The sequence below is a fragment of the Vulpes lagopus genome, chromosome 11 (assembly GCF_018345385.1).
Source record: "Vulpes lagopus strain Blue_001 chromosome 11, ASM1834538v1, whole genome shotgun sequence".
Classification (NCBI taxonomy): Eukaryota; Metazoa; Chordata; class Mammalia; order Carnivora; family Canidae; genus Vulpes; species Vulpes lagopus.
In genome coordinates this window covers 56,914,208-56,930,204 of record NC_054834.1, presented here as the reverse complement: position 1 = coordinate 56,930,204, position 15,997 = coordinate 56,914,208, and the positions used below count along the sequence as shown (strand labels likewise).

At 46.4% G+C, this 15,997-nt stretch overlaps 1 protein-coding gene across 7 annotated transcripts in view; it reads left to right on the top strand.

The window, feature by feature from the left end:
- The window catches only part of CD44 (CD44 molecule (Indian blood group)), an 89,925-nt gene extending 74,426 nt beyond the window's left edge, over positions 1-15,499 (top strand). For all 7 annotated transcript variants that reach the window (XM_041723339.1, XM_041723341.1, XM_041723340.1 and 4 more), the window contains 3 exons: positions 3,190-3,261; positions 5,253-5,331; positions 12,312-15,499. In XM_041723339.1, the coding sequence (XP_041579273.1) occupies positions 3,190-3,261; positions 5,253-5,331; positions 12,312-12,516 (356 nt within the window). In that variant the 3' untranslated portion in view covers positions 12,517-15,499. The remainder of the gene's footprint in view (positions 1-3,189; positions 3,262-5,252; positions 5,332-12,311) is intronic.
- The last annotated feature ends 498 nt before the right edge of the window (positions 15,500-15,997 follow it).

The following is a 15,997-nucleotide window of genomic DNA, read 5'->3' as shown; positions in this document are numbered from 1 at the left end:
TTTTATAGGTCAACTGTCAAATACCCATGATTTCATATGGTTCATCTAATATTACTTTATTTAATCATCCTAAAACCCTGTGACCTATGTAAGTACTGTTTATCACCCCTGTATTACGGACGAGGACACTAGGACTCAGAGAGGGCAAGTACCTTGGCTGAGTTGACGTGACTGGTGAGTTGAGTGGTGGAGCCAGGTTTCAAGCCCTGAGGTCTCATATTGCCTCTATAAATATGTTCTGGAGAAAACACTCCATAATGACCATAATTACTGCCAGGCACGTATTATTAAATGGATAAGTGTTTACTGTGACTCAGATCACACCCCTGGAAACATTACTGCGGGCAACAAAAGTCTGACATGAGGCAGGTTTACTTGTGACCAGTATCACTGGGACCACTCAAAGGTCCTGCCGGTATGGGTGGCCCTGATATTGTCAGTGTAGGTGATCCCATGAAAACCAGGTAATCCGTCCGAACCATGGTCTTCCCTTCATGCCCAAGTCAGGGTTCCAGTTGCCTCTAGGTCTAAAGGTTCACACACTTAAAGCAAATACGAAGACGGATATTTACATGGTGGCTTGGTAATAAGCTTTCACGTAAGAGCACAGGATATCGGGGTTCATTAGGAGTACTTCTAAAGCAAAGACCAAAGTCTTGGCTCTCTGAGTTCCTTGGGTGGGGCATCTGGCTTTTCCCAAGCTCTTAGTAAAAAAGGGGATCAGCCTTTCCCTTTCATTCCTAGTAGAACAGGGATCAGCGCACCTGCCTCGGTTACCTCCCAGAGTTCTTGGGAAGAACGTGAGCTATCAGGAAAACAAAAGAGTTTGGGAAATGATAGGGAGTTATTATCAAAACGCATGCTCTCTAAAATCAAGAGACCCTGGCTACTCCAGGCGTGGTCCTTGGACATCTCCTAGGAGCTGGCTGGAAATGCAGAAGCGCCAGCCATCGCAGACCTACTGAATCAAGGTCTGCATTTTAACTAGCCCTCCTCCCACACTGGGTGTTTTGTATGTGCACTGAAGTTTGAGAAGCTCTGTCCTAGACTGTTTTTCTCACAGTCGAGGCCAGTTGAATTATCTCTGTGCACGCGTCTCAGGTTGGATTCTCATCTCCAAATTACAGTGTCAAGTGTCCGTCTTTGTGGGGCTTGCTTTCCCAGCCGGCCCTCCACTGGCTGGATTTGTAGACCTCTAGGGTGCAAGGTGAGGCCTGCCGTATCTCGTCCATCTTCTTTTGCTTGAAGTGAGAATCAGGTGGGCGGGAGCGGTCTCTTTTGTTTGACTCCTATGCAGGTGTGTATTGTTCAAGTAGGAGGTTTCATCTTGTTGTACACACACCCAGATCTTTCCTTGCTGGGAGGGCTTTTTTTGAAAACCAAAATAAAGAGATTATGATCCATTAGTGGCCTCCTTTTCAAATATCAAAGGCTGCTATGAGTCAGAGAAAGACCAGGGAGAGTGCCTATACCACTTAGATGGTTTTCAAGCCCAAAGATCTCCAGTGTAGATGGCCAACATCCCATGACCCGTGCAGGTAAAGACGTGCCAATGACCAAGGGCCCTGGGGGGCAGCTAGGAAAAGCACCTTGGACTCCTTCTGAGGTTTGCCAAGTACAAGGCCAGTGTCAAAGTGGCATGAGGTGTGTGGAATGGCCAGAGATCTGGTAAGAATGTGTTTTGTTCCATTTTGAGTTTAAGGAAAATAGCAGATTGGCCTATCCAAAATAAACCACCATCATCAAAATTTCACTCTCCACTGTCTGAAGTTTGGCCCTCCACAGACATCTTCATTTAATTCAAGCCTGTCCATCTCCATCCATTGCTTAGCCACGCAGACTGCCCTGATTTGCTTTTTCTTCCCTTGGTAGACTTTAGAATTTTGTAGCGGGCTCCCCATTGGTAGGCAGGAACAAGTTCCTTTCTGTGGGATATTTTCACATTTTGTTTTGAAGCCAGGGAGGCAGCATAAAAAACACAAACAAAAAACCCAAGCTTTACCTTAGGTGAGTCTCCTCACGAGATGTCTTAGAAGTTTCTTTTAAAACACAATGCTTCAGGATCCCTGGGTGGCACAGCGGTTTGGCGCCTGCCTTTGGCCCAGGGCGCGATCCTGGAGACCCGGGATCGAATCCCACATCAGGCTCCCGGTGCATGGAGCCTGCTTCTCCCTCCGCCTGTGTCTCTGCCTCTCTCTCTCTCTCTGTGACTATCATAAATAAATAAAAAATTAAAAAAAAAATAAAACACAATGCTTCCCTCATTTTGATGAGCCTCCCAGGCGGAGCTGTGGATTTTTTGTCTTGTGACACGTCCTTCCAGTTTGAGATGCTTCATTTGTTCCCTTACTTTGTTTTGTGGCAGTAGAAGATATTTATTCCTCTGAAAACTTGGCATGTTTCAATAGCACATTATCAAGGGACTCCAAGAGGGTGATTTATTCCTGGACAGAAAGGGCCTTTGCCCCCCTAAATCCTTAATTCTTAATATTTATTTTCACATCTGTGAAGACACTGGATGCGATCGTTAGATTTGCTTTGGACTTTCTGGAGCATTTGAATCGTCTAGGGATCTTCGTTAAATTGAAGATTCTGATTCAGTAGGATTGGGAGGAGGCCTGAGATCCTGTTTTCCTAGCAGGCGCCCACATGATGCCTGTGCTGCTGGTCCAGGGACCATGCTCTGAGTGGCAAGGTCCTAAATCAGAGCTAGCACGGAGCAACTACACCCAGTTCCCATTCTTGTGTGCTTCTGTACACCTCTGTGAAATTATGGTGAAGTGGATTTTATCCTTATCCCTATTTTCTGAATGAGAAAGCTGAGACCTGGAGAGGGTAGCTTGACTCAGCAGAATGTCACTAGCAAGAGGTGGAGGCGGGACTTGAATCCAGGGCTGCCGGGCTCTGGAGCCCAAGGTCTTAAACACCACATAGTGCCGCTGGCGAGAATTCTCATGTTCTTCATGAAAAATGACACCTCCAGATGTTGGCCTTTATCAAAACAACTTTTCTGGGGAGGTATCTCTCGTGTAACACTTTATAAATATCTGTGGCTTGGATCTAGAAAATAGCTTCGCAGTGATGCAGAACAGAAGAGAGGTTGGCCCTGCATGCTGTTCTGTAAGGAACTCGTAGTTGTGCATTCCAAACTTTTGGTTGAGAGATGTTGGGTTTTTTTTTCCCCCTTAGGACACTCAAGTGGAAGTCAAGAAGGTGGTGCAAACACAACCTCGGGTCCTATGCGGAAACCTCAAATCCCAGGTAAGTTTCAAACTGTGCAGGACAAAAAAAAAAAAAAGAGGATACTGAAAAAGCACATTCTTTGCAAGCTAAAGAAGAATGAGAGCATTTGGTAGGAAAGAATGGAACTTTCTTTCTTCCGGGTCCCCAAAACTGAATGAGCTAACCTTCAGACCTGTCCCCGGCCCGTCCCAAAGAGGTGGCATGTGAGTCGCTAAAGCTTCCTTCCCATGGCAATGATCCACCACCCAGGGGACTCTGTGCCACACCCCAGGTCCTGCCTCTCTCGGCCCGGTTTCTCCTTTATGTCTGGGCTGGGGGGCGAAGCATACAGCTTTCCTCTCCCATTGCAGGCAGTGAGGAGCTACAAGGGCCGTGTGTGGGGGGTGACGTAAGAACATTCTTCTGGCCCCAAACTACTGTTTCTCAAGGGACAGTCTTTATGGATCCAGACAGAGGAAGGTGTCTGAATGAGTCCCAGCGCGCTCGGAGGGCTGGGCCACCCTGCTCTCCTGAGCACCAAGATTTAAGGCACTCGAGGCAAATTCTTTATTTGACTTGGGCTCAAAACTGAGCATTTCTAAGGAGTGGGATTACAAAGAAGAAAGGGTTTTCCTAGGGTTGTAAATTCTCTTTTCAACTTTACCCTCTCTTCAGAGGCCTCCGAGCTGAGCCTCCCTCTGGGAGAGGGAAGAATGTAGGGGGCACCTCACCCCCTTGCCTCAGCTTGCCTGAGCACAGCTGGAACGGGAGCCAGTGGGAGAGGGGGTGGCGGAGAAGCAATCTGTAATGTTCTTCCCAGCTCCAGTGAGAGTGAACAGGAGAGACCAGAGCAAAGGATAAAATGGGTCCACCTGCCTCCACCTCCCTCCCCAAACTCACCTAACCAGGTGGAGGCCAGGCAAACGCGGTCCTGAGCAGGACAGGGGAGGAAACCCAAGACTCCCAAAGGGGAAAGGACAATCCGTGCCTCCCTATCCTTCTTGGTGCTTGAGCTCCAGCTCATTGCACAGATAGACAACCCAGCTGGCAAGAGAATCCATCCACGTTGCCAAGTCATATTTTCATCCTCTTACAGCTTGATTGTAAAACCTGTGTCTAACATGTCAGCAGCCCACAAGTGATACATGATAATTGGAGACATTTGAGAGAATGCAAACCAAAGGACCAAAGTGTAAATCATTTATTAGCTGCCACACCGTCCCGAAATGCCATGGTTATCATTTTCATAGGTGTCCTTCCCACCATTTTAAAATGTAACTTACATACAAAAATGGAAGTAGGCCGCACATGCTGTTTAGGAAACCACCACCCCTCCCAGCTGGTTGCCCACAGCTTCGAACATCAGTAGACCTTCTTCTCCTGCTCTCACAGTGCAGAATAGGGTGGGTGTACCCTAATTTGTGGAACTGATCCCTTCCTCCCGTATGAGGTTGTTTCCAACTTTTACTATGATAAATAGCGTGGCAATGAACGTCTTCGTAACAAATTCTGAGGTCTTATAAATTCCCAAAAGCGGGATTCAAAAGCATGCACATTTAGAAGGAGTTTTGCCAAATGACCCCACACACACCCAGCTGAACATGCAAAAAGCTCAGCCCTCCATGGGGGTGTCCTCTTCCCACCCATTGTGCATGGCCCCCATTTGAGTTTCTTAATAAAACACAAGGTGGGTGCTCTTATAGGAGAGGCATGTTCCTTTTGAGGGAAACATAAATTCCCTTTAGTCTCCCTAATAATATTGCGCCAAAGGCAGTTACAAGTTTCTACAGGTCATTCCACGCTTTTTTGGAGACATGCTTCTCCTGGAGGAACTTGAAAATCCTGACTAGTGATAAGAGTTTAAAACAAGAGGCCTGTTGGGCAGACACCTAGAGCAGAGTTGTTCTAGCATTTTCTGCTGGTCGGCAGGGCCACTTGGCCAGACCCATCTGTGGTACATAAAGTACATTTCTGTTTTTACAAAGTGTATTTCCCAAGCTCACAGGTGTCTTTTGGTTCCCTCTCACCAGAGTGGCTCATCATCTTGGCCTCGCTCCTGGCCTTGGCTTTGATTCTTGCCGTTTGCATCGCTGTCAATAGTCGAAGAAGGTAAGGGGGTGCGCTCGGGGCCTTCGCTTTGGAAGGACGTTACTTCTATGTGGGCTCCATGGACCTGCTACTCAGAGTGCAGCCCTGGCACCAGCAGCCCCAACACCCTGGGAACTTGTTAAAAATGCAGAATCTCAGGCCCTACCTGGATATCTTATATCAGAGTCTGTGTTTTGATGAGATCCCGGGGACTTGTGAGCATGGTACAGTTTAAGAAGCCCTGTTCTGGCACCTTCTTTAGATAAAAGAGACATTGTGATTATTTGGACCATCACTTTTAAATAGTGTTGAATCTTTGGAGGTTCTTAATTTTTTCGGAGTTAAACCCATGGAGATGCTATCTGATGAAAGTTATAAAATATCTCACTGGGGATGGGGGGCACCTGGGTGGCTCAGTGGTTGAGCATCTGCCTTTGGCTCAGGTTGTGACTCCGGGGTCCTGAGATCAAGTCCCACATCAGGCCCCCCTGCAGGGAGCCTGCTTCTCCCTCTGCCTGTGTCTCTGCCGCTCTCTGTGTATCTCTCAGGAATAAATAAAATATTAAAAAATATATATATATATATCACTGGGAAGGCACAAAAGTATGCACTCCTTCATTCACTGATTAAACAATATTTAGTAAGTGCATTCACAATGCACAAAAACACCATATAAAGATCTAGGCATTGGTCATCTCCTTTAGCCTGTCTGTGGCCCATGGAACCTTCTAGAACGCTTACCTGAAATAGGTGTTGGGTATCTGTGGTTTTTTATTGTTTGTTTGTTTGTTTGTTTGTTTTTTGCAATGATACTAATTTATATTTTCTGGAAACTGTAGTTGAAAGGATTCAGGTTGTTGCTTAGGAAGAGCTCCCCAACAGTAAGGTCTATGAAATGATGAAGAACTTTCCTTAGAAGTGTCTGACTAAAGACAGTCCAACTGGGCATGGGATGTCTTCATATCCTCAGAGGTCCCTCTCTCTCCTCACCTCAACCAAGGCCTGTCATGTTGGAAATTATTTAAATAGTACTGGGCCTGACTGAGCCAGTGACCAGGCTCCAGATGTAACGCCACCTAAGTGAAATAAGAGAAAACCTCATTCTAGCAACTGAGGACATGAATTTTGACAGGGCACTCCAAAGGGTGAGTCTAAGTTTCCTGTTCGAGATGCTCTAAAGGTGCACTGCTTTCCTCTGAGCGTACGCAGAGGAACATTCAACCTTTTATAAATGTCCCTGGAACTTGCTTCCTACAAGGTAAAAGAATCCTACTTCCAAGTAGGGCTCCCTTTATTGTATCACTAGATCATCTAACAGGCCAGAAGGGGCCCCTCGGTTGGGGAGAGGACCCAGAGAACATGCTAGAATCCTTCTTGTTGGCTTTTGGACATCACCGGCTAATTCTCAGGCCATGTGTCACGCATCTGCAGGATCTCTGATTATCCGAGGACATCATATAGTGTCACTTAACCCTGGTGCAAGTTAGGGCTACACCAAAGTCAAATAGCTGTTGCTATATATACCTCTGAGAGAATAATAAAAAAAATCACTCATGATAGCCAACTGTATGAGGAATGAAAACTAGGAAAAGAAATCTGAAAGACCTCCTAGAAGGCTCCTGTGACGGGATGGAAAGAGCTTTTTGTTTGGCCGATTTAGATAATGTGGCTTGAGGGAGCCCTTACAAAGAGTCTTTATACTTTCCCTCAGCCTTCTGGTCTTCTCTTAGGTTACTTTTGCTCAATGACAGATGAATTTCCAGTTGTTGGAAATGAGTCCTTTTGTTCCAGGGCCTAGACTGCACCCCTTCTGCTCGCCTATCCAGTCCATAAACTTTGCACACGTCGTCATAGAAACATTGGCCCCAGATGCTGTCCATGGGGGTGATTCCTCCGGGAAGCATTTCAGCTGTCCCCGAGAGCAGCTGGAGTCTGCACAGCGGGGCTGGTTTTCAGTCCCCCACCCCGGTCGCCCCCCACCCTGCCAGCCCGGGGTTGCACACCCTCAACCCAAGACCAGCGGTCACCCCGGTGACAGGCAAATAGGGACATGCAAGATCCAACACAGCGAGGATCTCACCAGGAGAGTAGCTGCTCGGACGCCCGAGTGACCACGTGCTGGTTTGATAATCAAAAACACATTTGCCACGCAGCTTAGGGGTGGCTAAGGGCTGCGTTTCCGAGGCCGCAAGCCCATTTCTAATCCTCTTGAAAGGCTGGGGCCTTTTCCGCTGCAAACGTGACATCTTAGAGAGATCCAGCATCCTATTTTCATGAAAGAAAGTGTGGTGGAAAATGAGGCTCTATGGCCAGCTTCCGTTTATTCAGCAAACATCTTTTCAGTGAGCTCCTGTGATCGCAGCGGGCGAGGGAGAAGAGATTAAAAATGGGAAGGGTGCCAACCCGGCCCGAGGGACCTGGAGGGGCAGCAGCAGTACTGACCGGTTGGATCGGAGTCGGCAGATGTTTATTGACGAGATACTCTGGGCCGGGTACTGGTGTAGGAACTTAGGTTAGAACATGAGAGTGGGTGGGTGAGGGGGCCGCCTGGGTGGCTCTGTCAATTAAGCTCAGGTCATGATCCCAGGATCTGGGATCGAGCCCCACTTCAGGCTCCCTGCTCAGTGGGGAGTCTGCTTCTCTCTCCCTCTGCTGCTCCTCCCCACTTGTGTTCTCTCTCTCTCTCTCTCTCAAATAAATAACTAAAATCTTTTACAAAACAAAACCAGGGGCGCCCTGGGTGGCTCAGCAGTTTAGCACCTACCTTTGGCTCAGGGTGTGATCCTGGGGTCCCGGGATCGAGTCCCACATTGGGCTCCCTGCATGGAGCCTGCTTCTCCCTCTGCCTCTCTCTCTTTCTCTCTCTCTGTGTGCGTGTGTTTCTCATGAATAGATAAATAAAATCTTAAAAAAAAAAAAAGGTGAAAGTGGAGAAGCAGCCACTGAAATGCTGTGCGAGGCCTGACCACAGGCTTCCAGGACAAAGTGATGAGTTGTGCATCGTAAAGATGCTGATTTAGGGGTCCTGCTATTTCTTTAGGTTTTCCCATCCCTGGGATACCCCACACCATCTTTCCTTGCTGTTCATAACCAGGTCCTTGAATTTCAGCTTTCCAATGGAAATCCTACTTCCTTCCATTTCCTTAAGAGCAGACAGTTGTCTTAGGAGTCAGTTGAGTTGGTAGGTATCGGATGAGGCCCAACAGGTGCCTTTCCCCTAAGGAATTGATCTGATTCATATGAAAAGGAGAAAAAAAAATGTGAGGAGCTTACGAGGGGAGGTTTCACAAGACAGGAATGATTCAGGGATGTCACTATATTGGTTGTACAGAAAAGGCTTTCACCAGGGCTTAATGGGAATGGGAATAATCATCTTTTCTGTGCACCCTGGAGGGCCTTCATTCCCTCCCCTGCTCTGCAGGTCCCCTCTGTAAAACTCCATGGTTTAGAAATGCCATCCTTCTCCTAAGCATCAGCCAAGCTCATCGCAGTCTGTCTTCAGCCAGCCTTGTTCCGTCCTCTGGAACACAGCTGTCCAATAGAACTTTCGGCGACGATGGAAAGGTTTTACGTCTGCACCAGCACACAACCACTAACCACTTGTGGCTCCTAAGCCCTTGAAATGTGGCTGAGTCTGAGTGAAGAGGTGATTTTTGAACCTCATTCAGTTTTCACTGGCTTGCATTTCAATAGCCACCTGGGGCCGGTGGCTCCCACGTTGGGTGGCACAGCTCTGACCCAATGCAACATAAATCTCTCTAAAGATCTTTAGGGATTGTCAGGCGGAAGAGACATAAAGAGTGGTTGTTAAGTTACTCCCCCAAATTTTCCGAGATAAATTCCTCCATGCCCTGAACGTGTGTTACCTGGTTTCTCACCCACCCCGCCTGCCCACCCTCTCCTGGTGAGACTCCAGGATGGCTCCCTCCCACATCACATGGTCACTGCTCGGCTGATGGATGCCTGAGATTTGAGGAGACAAGGGGCGAAGAGGGGATGCAGTTTGGTAGAGATCTCTGACCTTTGGAGTCAGAGAGTCTAAGTTGCAGATACCCCGTTTATTGCCCTAACCAGCCGCGCGGCCTCAGACGATCCCCTTCACTTCCTGGACTCAGTCTCTGTTTTATATAATGAAGAGGTTGGCTAGGCGACGTCTGAAGTCCCCTCAGCTCTGGTGTTCTTTCTGAAAATCCTATAACTAAGGAGAATGGAAAAATGAGAACTTGTCTTTTAAAAGTACTCATGAATCCATCTGAGGTGGTGACCCCATGGAGATTCGGGGAGAATGGTGCTCTCAGAGAGGCATGGGGGCTCCACACCCCTTCCTCGTACCTCGCCCCGTGTATCTCTTCCATCTGGCTGTTCCTGGGTTATGTCCTTTTATAATAAACTGGTGATGTCATGAGTTAAAAGATAAAAGGACTCATTAAGGCCCAGGAGCAACACATACTGGGCTGGTTATTTGTGAGAATCATCCTGTCCCCCTGAAGGAACTCAGATAACAGAGACACATGAATCCAAAGGGAAACGGGGGCAGGACAAACCCAAGCAGGGCATTTCTGAGCACTGCAGGTTCCCTGTCACCCACTTTTAAAATCAGCTCTGTTGAGCCTAAAGAGCATGAATCCCCCACCCCACCCACCCAGGCACCAACATTTTTTTTTATGATTGTTAGTGTCTTTTCTACAATATGTCATTCAACTTCTAAAGTACCCATCAGGTCAGCAAATGGGAATTGCTTTAATAAGGTATTTTCCCTCCAAAGAACACCTGAGATACCATTTGAGAATTTGAAATAAAACGAGCAGAATTCCACCTTTGGCCTCCTGGGCCATCTTCATGGTAAATATAACGACTGCGTGGAGGCAGCCAGGGCAAACCAGCAAAAGCCAAACTCATATGGCTCTGGTTCTATGAACAACTACACGCTTTTTGAACATTTACTGCATTCCAGATTCTGTCCCAAGTGCTCCTCCAAGGCCTTGGCTTCCCCACCCCATTTAGTAAGAGCACTAATAACAATAATAGACTCCCGTATCAATGCTGGGCTTTGTTTCAAGGACATCCCACAATCCTGTGAGGTTGGTGCTCTTCCTGGCCCCATATTATGGATAAGAAAACTGAGAGCCAGAGAGGTCAAATGAGTTGGTCCAGGCCCCACAGCGATAAGGCCTCAAAACCAAGCCTTCCCAGCCCCTACTCTGCGTGGACTGTGCTCATAGTCCCAGCCCCGCAGATGTGCCCCAGAGGTCAAGCAGCCTTCCCTCCACCCCTCATCGAGCATCATGCCAGAGGAGACAGGATCTACCTCCTGTCGAGGAGGTATAATTTCTGTTTCCCCAAATAAGAGATTAAAGTTTATGGCCTTGGCAGTTCTAGAGGGAATGGCCCCTAATCATGAATAATAGAGTCTTTGTCTCTCCGAGTCCAAATATCCAGCGGCAAAGTGAACGATTCCGACTTCATGCTGTTTCCAGATCTCCAGATGGTTGGCAGCGTGAATAGAGCTGGGCAGAGTCCTGGCATCTGCTCAGAGAGGCGGAGATTTGAATATTGACTCCGTCTTCCTAGCTCTGTGACCTCAAGCTACTTATTAAACATTCCTGGACCTCAGTTTCCACTACTGTGTAACTAGAGTAACAGCTGCATCATGGGATTATTGTGAGGCTTTCATGAAGTTGTATTGAAAGTGTCTGGCATTGGGGAGGTGTCCAGTAAATGCCAGCCCATTTCCCCTCGTCCCCACCTTACTCGGTGCCACGAGGCTCTGCAGCTTGGCTTCCATCTGACTTCTAGACGTGTGGCCGTGCCCATGTAACAGGATAGAGGAAACGTTGCAACAGGCTGGGGGTGGGGGGTGAGGCAATGCCCCAACAGCACTAAGACATGGGGATGCGATCAAGGTCATGGGCTTCCATAGGAGACCTTCTGCGTGCACGTCTTGAGCAGGGTCCTGAGAAGCCTTGTGGCACGGCGAATGCCTTTCCTTAGGGAGTGAACCCCCCACCCCATCTATGCAAGTTACCTAGTGTTAGCCTATGAAAATCAGTATGGCCCCACTCTTCTAGAATAATGTGAATAGGGTTTCCTTTTTCTCAAGCCATCCAGTAATAACCCCGATAAGGCCACCAAAGGGTTGACTGGGAGAGGAAGTTATGGGGCTTGGTTGAATTACACAAATCAGAATGATTTATAGTCATCATATCATATTCGTCGTTTATCCAAGTCTGCGGGAACTGCTAATGTGCCTAAAAAAGGCAAACATTGGCATTACACAGGATGGGGAAGGAGAACTAGAACTTAGGAATCAGCATGGAAGGGCTTGAATCCCGATTCTTTTATTGCTGGCTGAATAACTGGGATAACTGAATTCTTGGAGCATAAAGGTCTCTTCACCGGCCATAGGGGGACAGTACTAGCCCTGGTTTCCCAGAGTTGTGACCACGGATTCCCCAAATCCGGTGTGCATCCGAAACCCCTTGGGGGCTTATTCAAACCACAGATATTATACCCACTTCTAGGCTTCTCCGCCTTAGTACGTGTGGGGTCAGGCTGAGAAGTGTGCATTTCTAATAGGTTCACCGGTGATGCTTCTGTTGCTGGTTCAGGGACACACTCTGAGAAGCACGGATGAGTTACAGTCAGTCAGGTGAAACGTGCTCAGACTGGCCATGGAGAATGTCCCTGATGGAGCCCCTGGTGGCTCAGTGGTTGAGCATCTGCCTTCGGCTCAGGGCGTGATCCTGGGGTCCCGGGATCAAGTCCCGTGTCAGGCTCCCTGCATGGAGCCTGCTTCTCCCTCTGCCTGTGTCTCTGCCTCTCTCTCTCTCTCTCTCTCTCTCTCTCTCTGTCTCCCCCTGTGTCTCTCATGAATAAATAAATAAAATCTTAAAAAAAAAAAAAAGAAAACACTGTCGTGATGATGCTGATGGTGGTGACGACAGTGATGATGGTTCGAGTTATCAGGGCACCTTCTCATGTGACTTTTTTTGAATCATTAGGTGTGGGCAGAAGAAAAAGCTGGTGATCAACAATGGCAATGGAGCAGTGGGGGACAGGAAGCCAAGTGGGATCAACGGAGAGGCCAGCAAGTCTCAGGAGATGGTGCACTTGGTAAACAAGGAACCCTCAGAGACCCCCGATCAGTATACGACAGCCGATGAGACACGGAACCTGCAGAATGTGGACATGAAGATTGGGGTGTAACTTCCACACTTGGTGACCTTGGAGAGAAATGGCAGTTGGAGACAGAATCATGGCAAGGAGCTGGGACACTTCACAGATGCAATGTGCTACTGATTGTTTCATTATTGGGGATCTTTTTTAGTATAACATTTTCTACTCCTTTTTTTGTTTGTTTGTTTGTTTTTTTTTTTTTTTTGGCGTTTTGTTTTTTAAAGTCAGGTCCAATTTATAAAAACAGCATTGCTTTCTGAAATGAGGGTCCAATGGATAATCCACAAGAATTTGTTCCAGTTCCCATCTAAAAGCCTCCACCCCCTAGGATGTGCTATGGACGGCTTCTAACAGAAGGCACATATACATCTTCTTGATCCCCCACCTTCCCTCCCTTCCCCCTCTCAGGCAACAACCACCTGCTAAGAACATCCCCCAGGGCTAAAAGGGATTGGTCCCTTGGGAGGATATTTGAATGGTACCACATGCCCCCTGCCCCTCCTGCAGCCCAATCCCTGGGCATTTCTTTCCAGTGGGGTAGGGGGTCGGAATGTACTGGTTACACATCCGCTTCTACAGACCATCTGGAAATTTTTCAGATGCTTCTGGGAAATACCCAAAAGGTGAAGCTATTTATCTGTAGGATGCTATTTATCTGTTTTTTTGAAATATTAAACCCTGGAGGTCCTTTGATCGATATGATTTTTTTGTTGTTGTTACTTTGTCAGAGGCATAAAGGGTTTAAGCTGATTCATAATAAACATCTGTACTTTTTCCAACTTAACCCTTTGTGCTGTGATCCTTCAGCAAGGTCTGGTCCCCAGAAACTCATCAGGAAGTTGTGAGAAGGTCCTCCTTGAAAGTCTTCATCTCAGAGCCACTAAGCCCCCATTCAGGCTCCCTCAACCAAATCTCAAAGAAAATCAAGGAAGACAGTGCTATTTTATCTCTGGGGCTCCAAAGACTTTCTCCTGTCCTAGCACCAGAATTGCAAGGGGAGGAGCCTCAACTGCTTTTATGTGTTAATGGCCACCAGTGCTCTGCCCTGAAAGGCTGGGAAAAGTCACATTACATTGCATGACCTATCCTTTCGTGGCACAGATAGATACCAGTTCATAGATGCTGACCCTGTGAAATGATGTCCAAAAACAATATGAAAGTACCTTTTGAGCTCTTGTAATAAAAAGAAAAGCCAATGGAGATGAAAGAGAGCATAGATAGTAGCCAACTGATTGCCACAGGTTGGGGAAGAGATGAGGTTGTGTAGATCTTGTTTGAGTATTTTTATGGCTGTATTTGTTTATACATTAACAAGCCAGCTGTCTGTTCCCCATGCAGTTGTTACTCTGAATAGGTGAAGTGCCTGGGAAGTCCCTCAGAAGGTTACAGGCCTTCCCACCATTGGAATCTTAGCACCAGATAGGCAGGTTTATGACCAAATAAGAGAATAATAGCTTTATCCCTTGCTTGGCAAGTCCTCAGATTTTACTTAGAAGTTCAGAAGTCCCATTGGTCCTGGAACTCCCAAAGATGATTTGTAATAGAAGAAATTGAATCTATAAAGTAAGGACTCCTATAAAACGAGCCCTCCTTCCTTATGCCCCTGTAAAAAGTCATCTGTTGCCTAAACCGATAGCTTTAACAGCTGATGTTGCTAGGACCAGAGAGAGAAAAGAAGGGAGGAGAAGGAGGAGGAAAAGAAAAAGAGGAGAGAGGAGGTAGGGAGAGGAGGAGGAAAAGAAGAAAATAGGTCCCACATAGGGCTGGGCTTATACATGGGGTAATTATGAAGGATCTGTTTTTAAAAGAGATGCCCACTTTCTGCACTCATTTCCAACTTCTGTTCTCCCCTATCCACCCTCATAACCTCCTCCCAATCATGATCTTTGAAAATTTCCTTCTCTTCTGTGAACTTCATTGGCCAGTGCCATATCCAGCTGTCTGGTTTTATTTTTATTTTCAAGTTGAAAAAAGAAATGGACATATAGCCACTCTATTTTACAGCCACTAGTGTCCAGGTGCTTCCTGCTTTCCAAGAGCTTTCCTGGGTCTGCTGCAGACACGCTCAGCTCACTCCAGCTCTTTAGCCACTCCCGGATCAGGTTCAGGAGGGCTATGCTAGGCTCTATCTGTCCCCAGATTCTCTTTGGGGGCGCAGATAGTCTTACAAATCTCACAACTAGGGATGGTTTTCCTCTTCTAGACGTTTCCAATAAATAGGCTGAGATAGGTGATTGTTTTCTGTTTTATTTTAGAATTTAATATGATCTTTCCTTTTATTATTGTTGTAGTCTCTCACTTGGATATACCTCTGTGTTCTCACAAATAGCAATGGGAGAGGCCCAGAGCTTCCATCCCTTGGATGTAATACCCCTATAATATTGTCCAAAGTTCATGGAATAAAATGTATTCTCTCCCATTTGAAATAGCAGTGTAATTCCATTAAGCCAAGAGCTTAAGGTGTAATTTTTCCTACAATTGTAAATCTTTTGTGTCTCCTGAGGGCTGCCTTTAAATTAGCATTGGGTGAAAATAAAAGGGGGCAAGAGACACCTTCCTATCCATATTTCATAGATTCTAGCCTGGCAGAATGGATTTTTCCAGCAGAACCTCTCAAAGGTTTATATTGAAACCGTGATACCAAGAACTGATTCCATAGCCAATGTTCATTCAATACTGGTACAGCAGAGGAGTGTGAGAAAGGAATCTCTGACTTCTCTATAAATGTCAAGTGTACTTAAGTAGAAGAATAACGTGGCCCATTTGCCTTTATGTAATAGGTATGCCTTTCTATAAATCACTTGTGTTGAGTTTTCAGAGAATAGCTCATTGTTCATGCATGTATAGTGACCATTTTTACTTCGATTTTTCACAGGACACCCTTCCTCTGATTTTTTGTATATTTATTGATGAACCAGTAATAATGAGGAAAGCATGATATGTATATTGCCCAGTTGAAAGCACTTATAGGAAAATACCAAAAGGCTACTATTAAAAGATTAAAGCAAACGGACTCCCGAGTCTCTGATTTAAAGGGAATGGAAGTCTGGGAGGGGTACCACTATGATTGTCTGGCTGTCTGGGTAATTTGGAACCACAAGGGTAAGTTTGTGAAGTGACTTAGGGCTTGAACTCATTTTTTTCTAAAAAGAGAAATCACATAGACTTCTACCACTTGAGGGTCTTCTTTGGGAGAAAGTTTAATTTTCTATGGTAAACATTTGGTCCATGTGGCCTAAACTAAATAAGATATCTTGAAGTGTTAGTTCTTTAAAAGCCAAGAACTACTCCTGGATTTCCAGGTAAAGAGAGAAGAGGGAACATACTCACCTCCATTCTCTCATGCCTATGAAAAGACAATAAAGAGATATTCCAAAAAAGGTGTAAACCAGGGCGATCAAAGAGAATGGAAGAAGAGGCAATAGGAACAAAAATTTGAAGCTGGAAAGTGACAGTTCATTGGTAACCGAGCGAATCTGAGGAAGCTGAATCCTAAGCCAGCAGTGGGGAA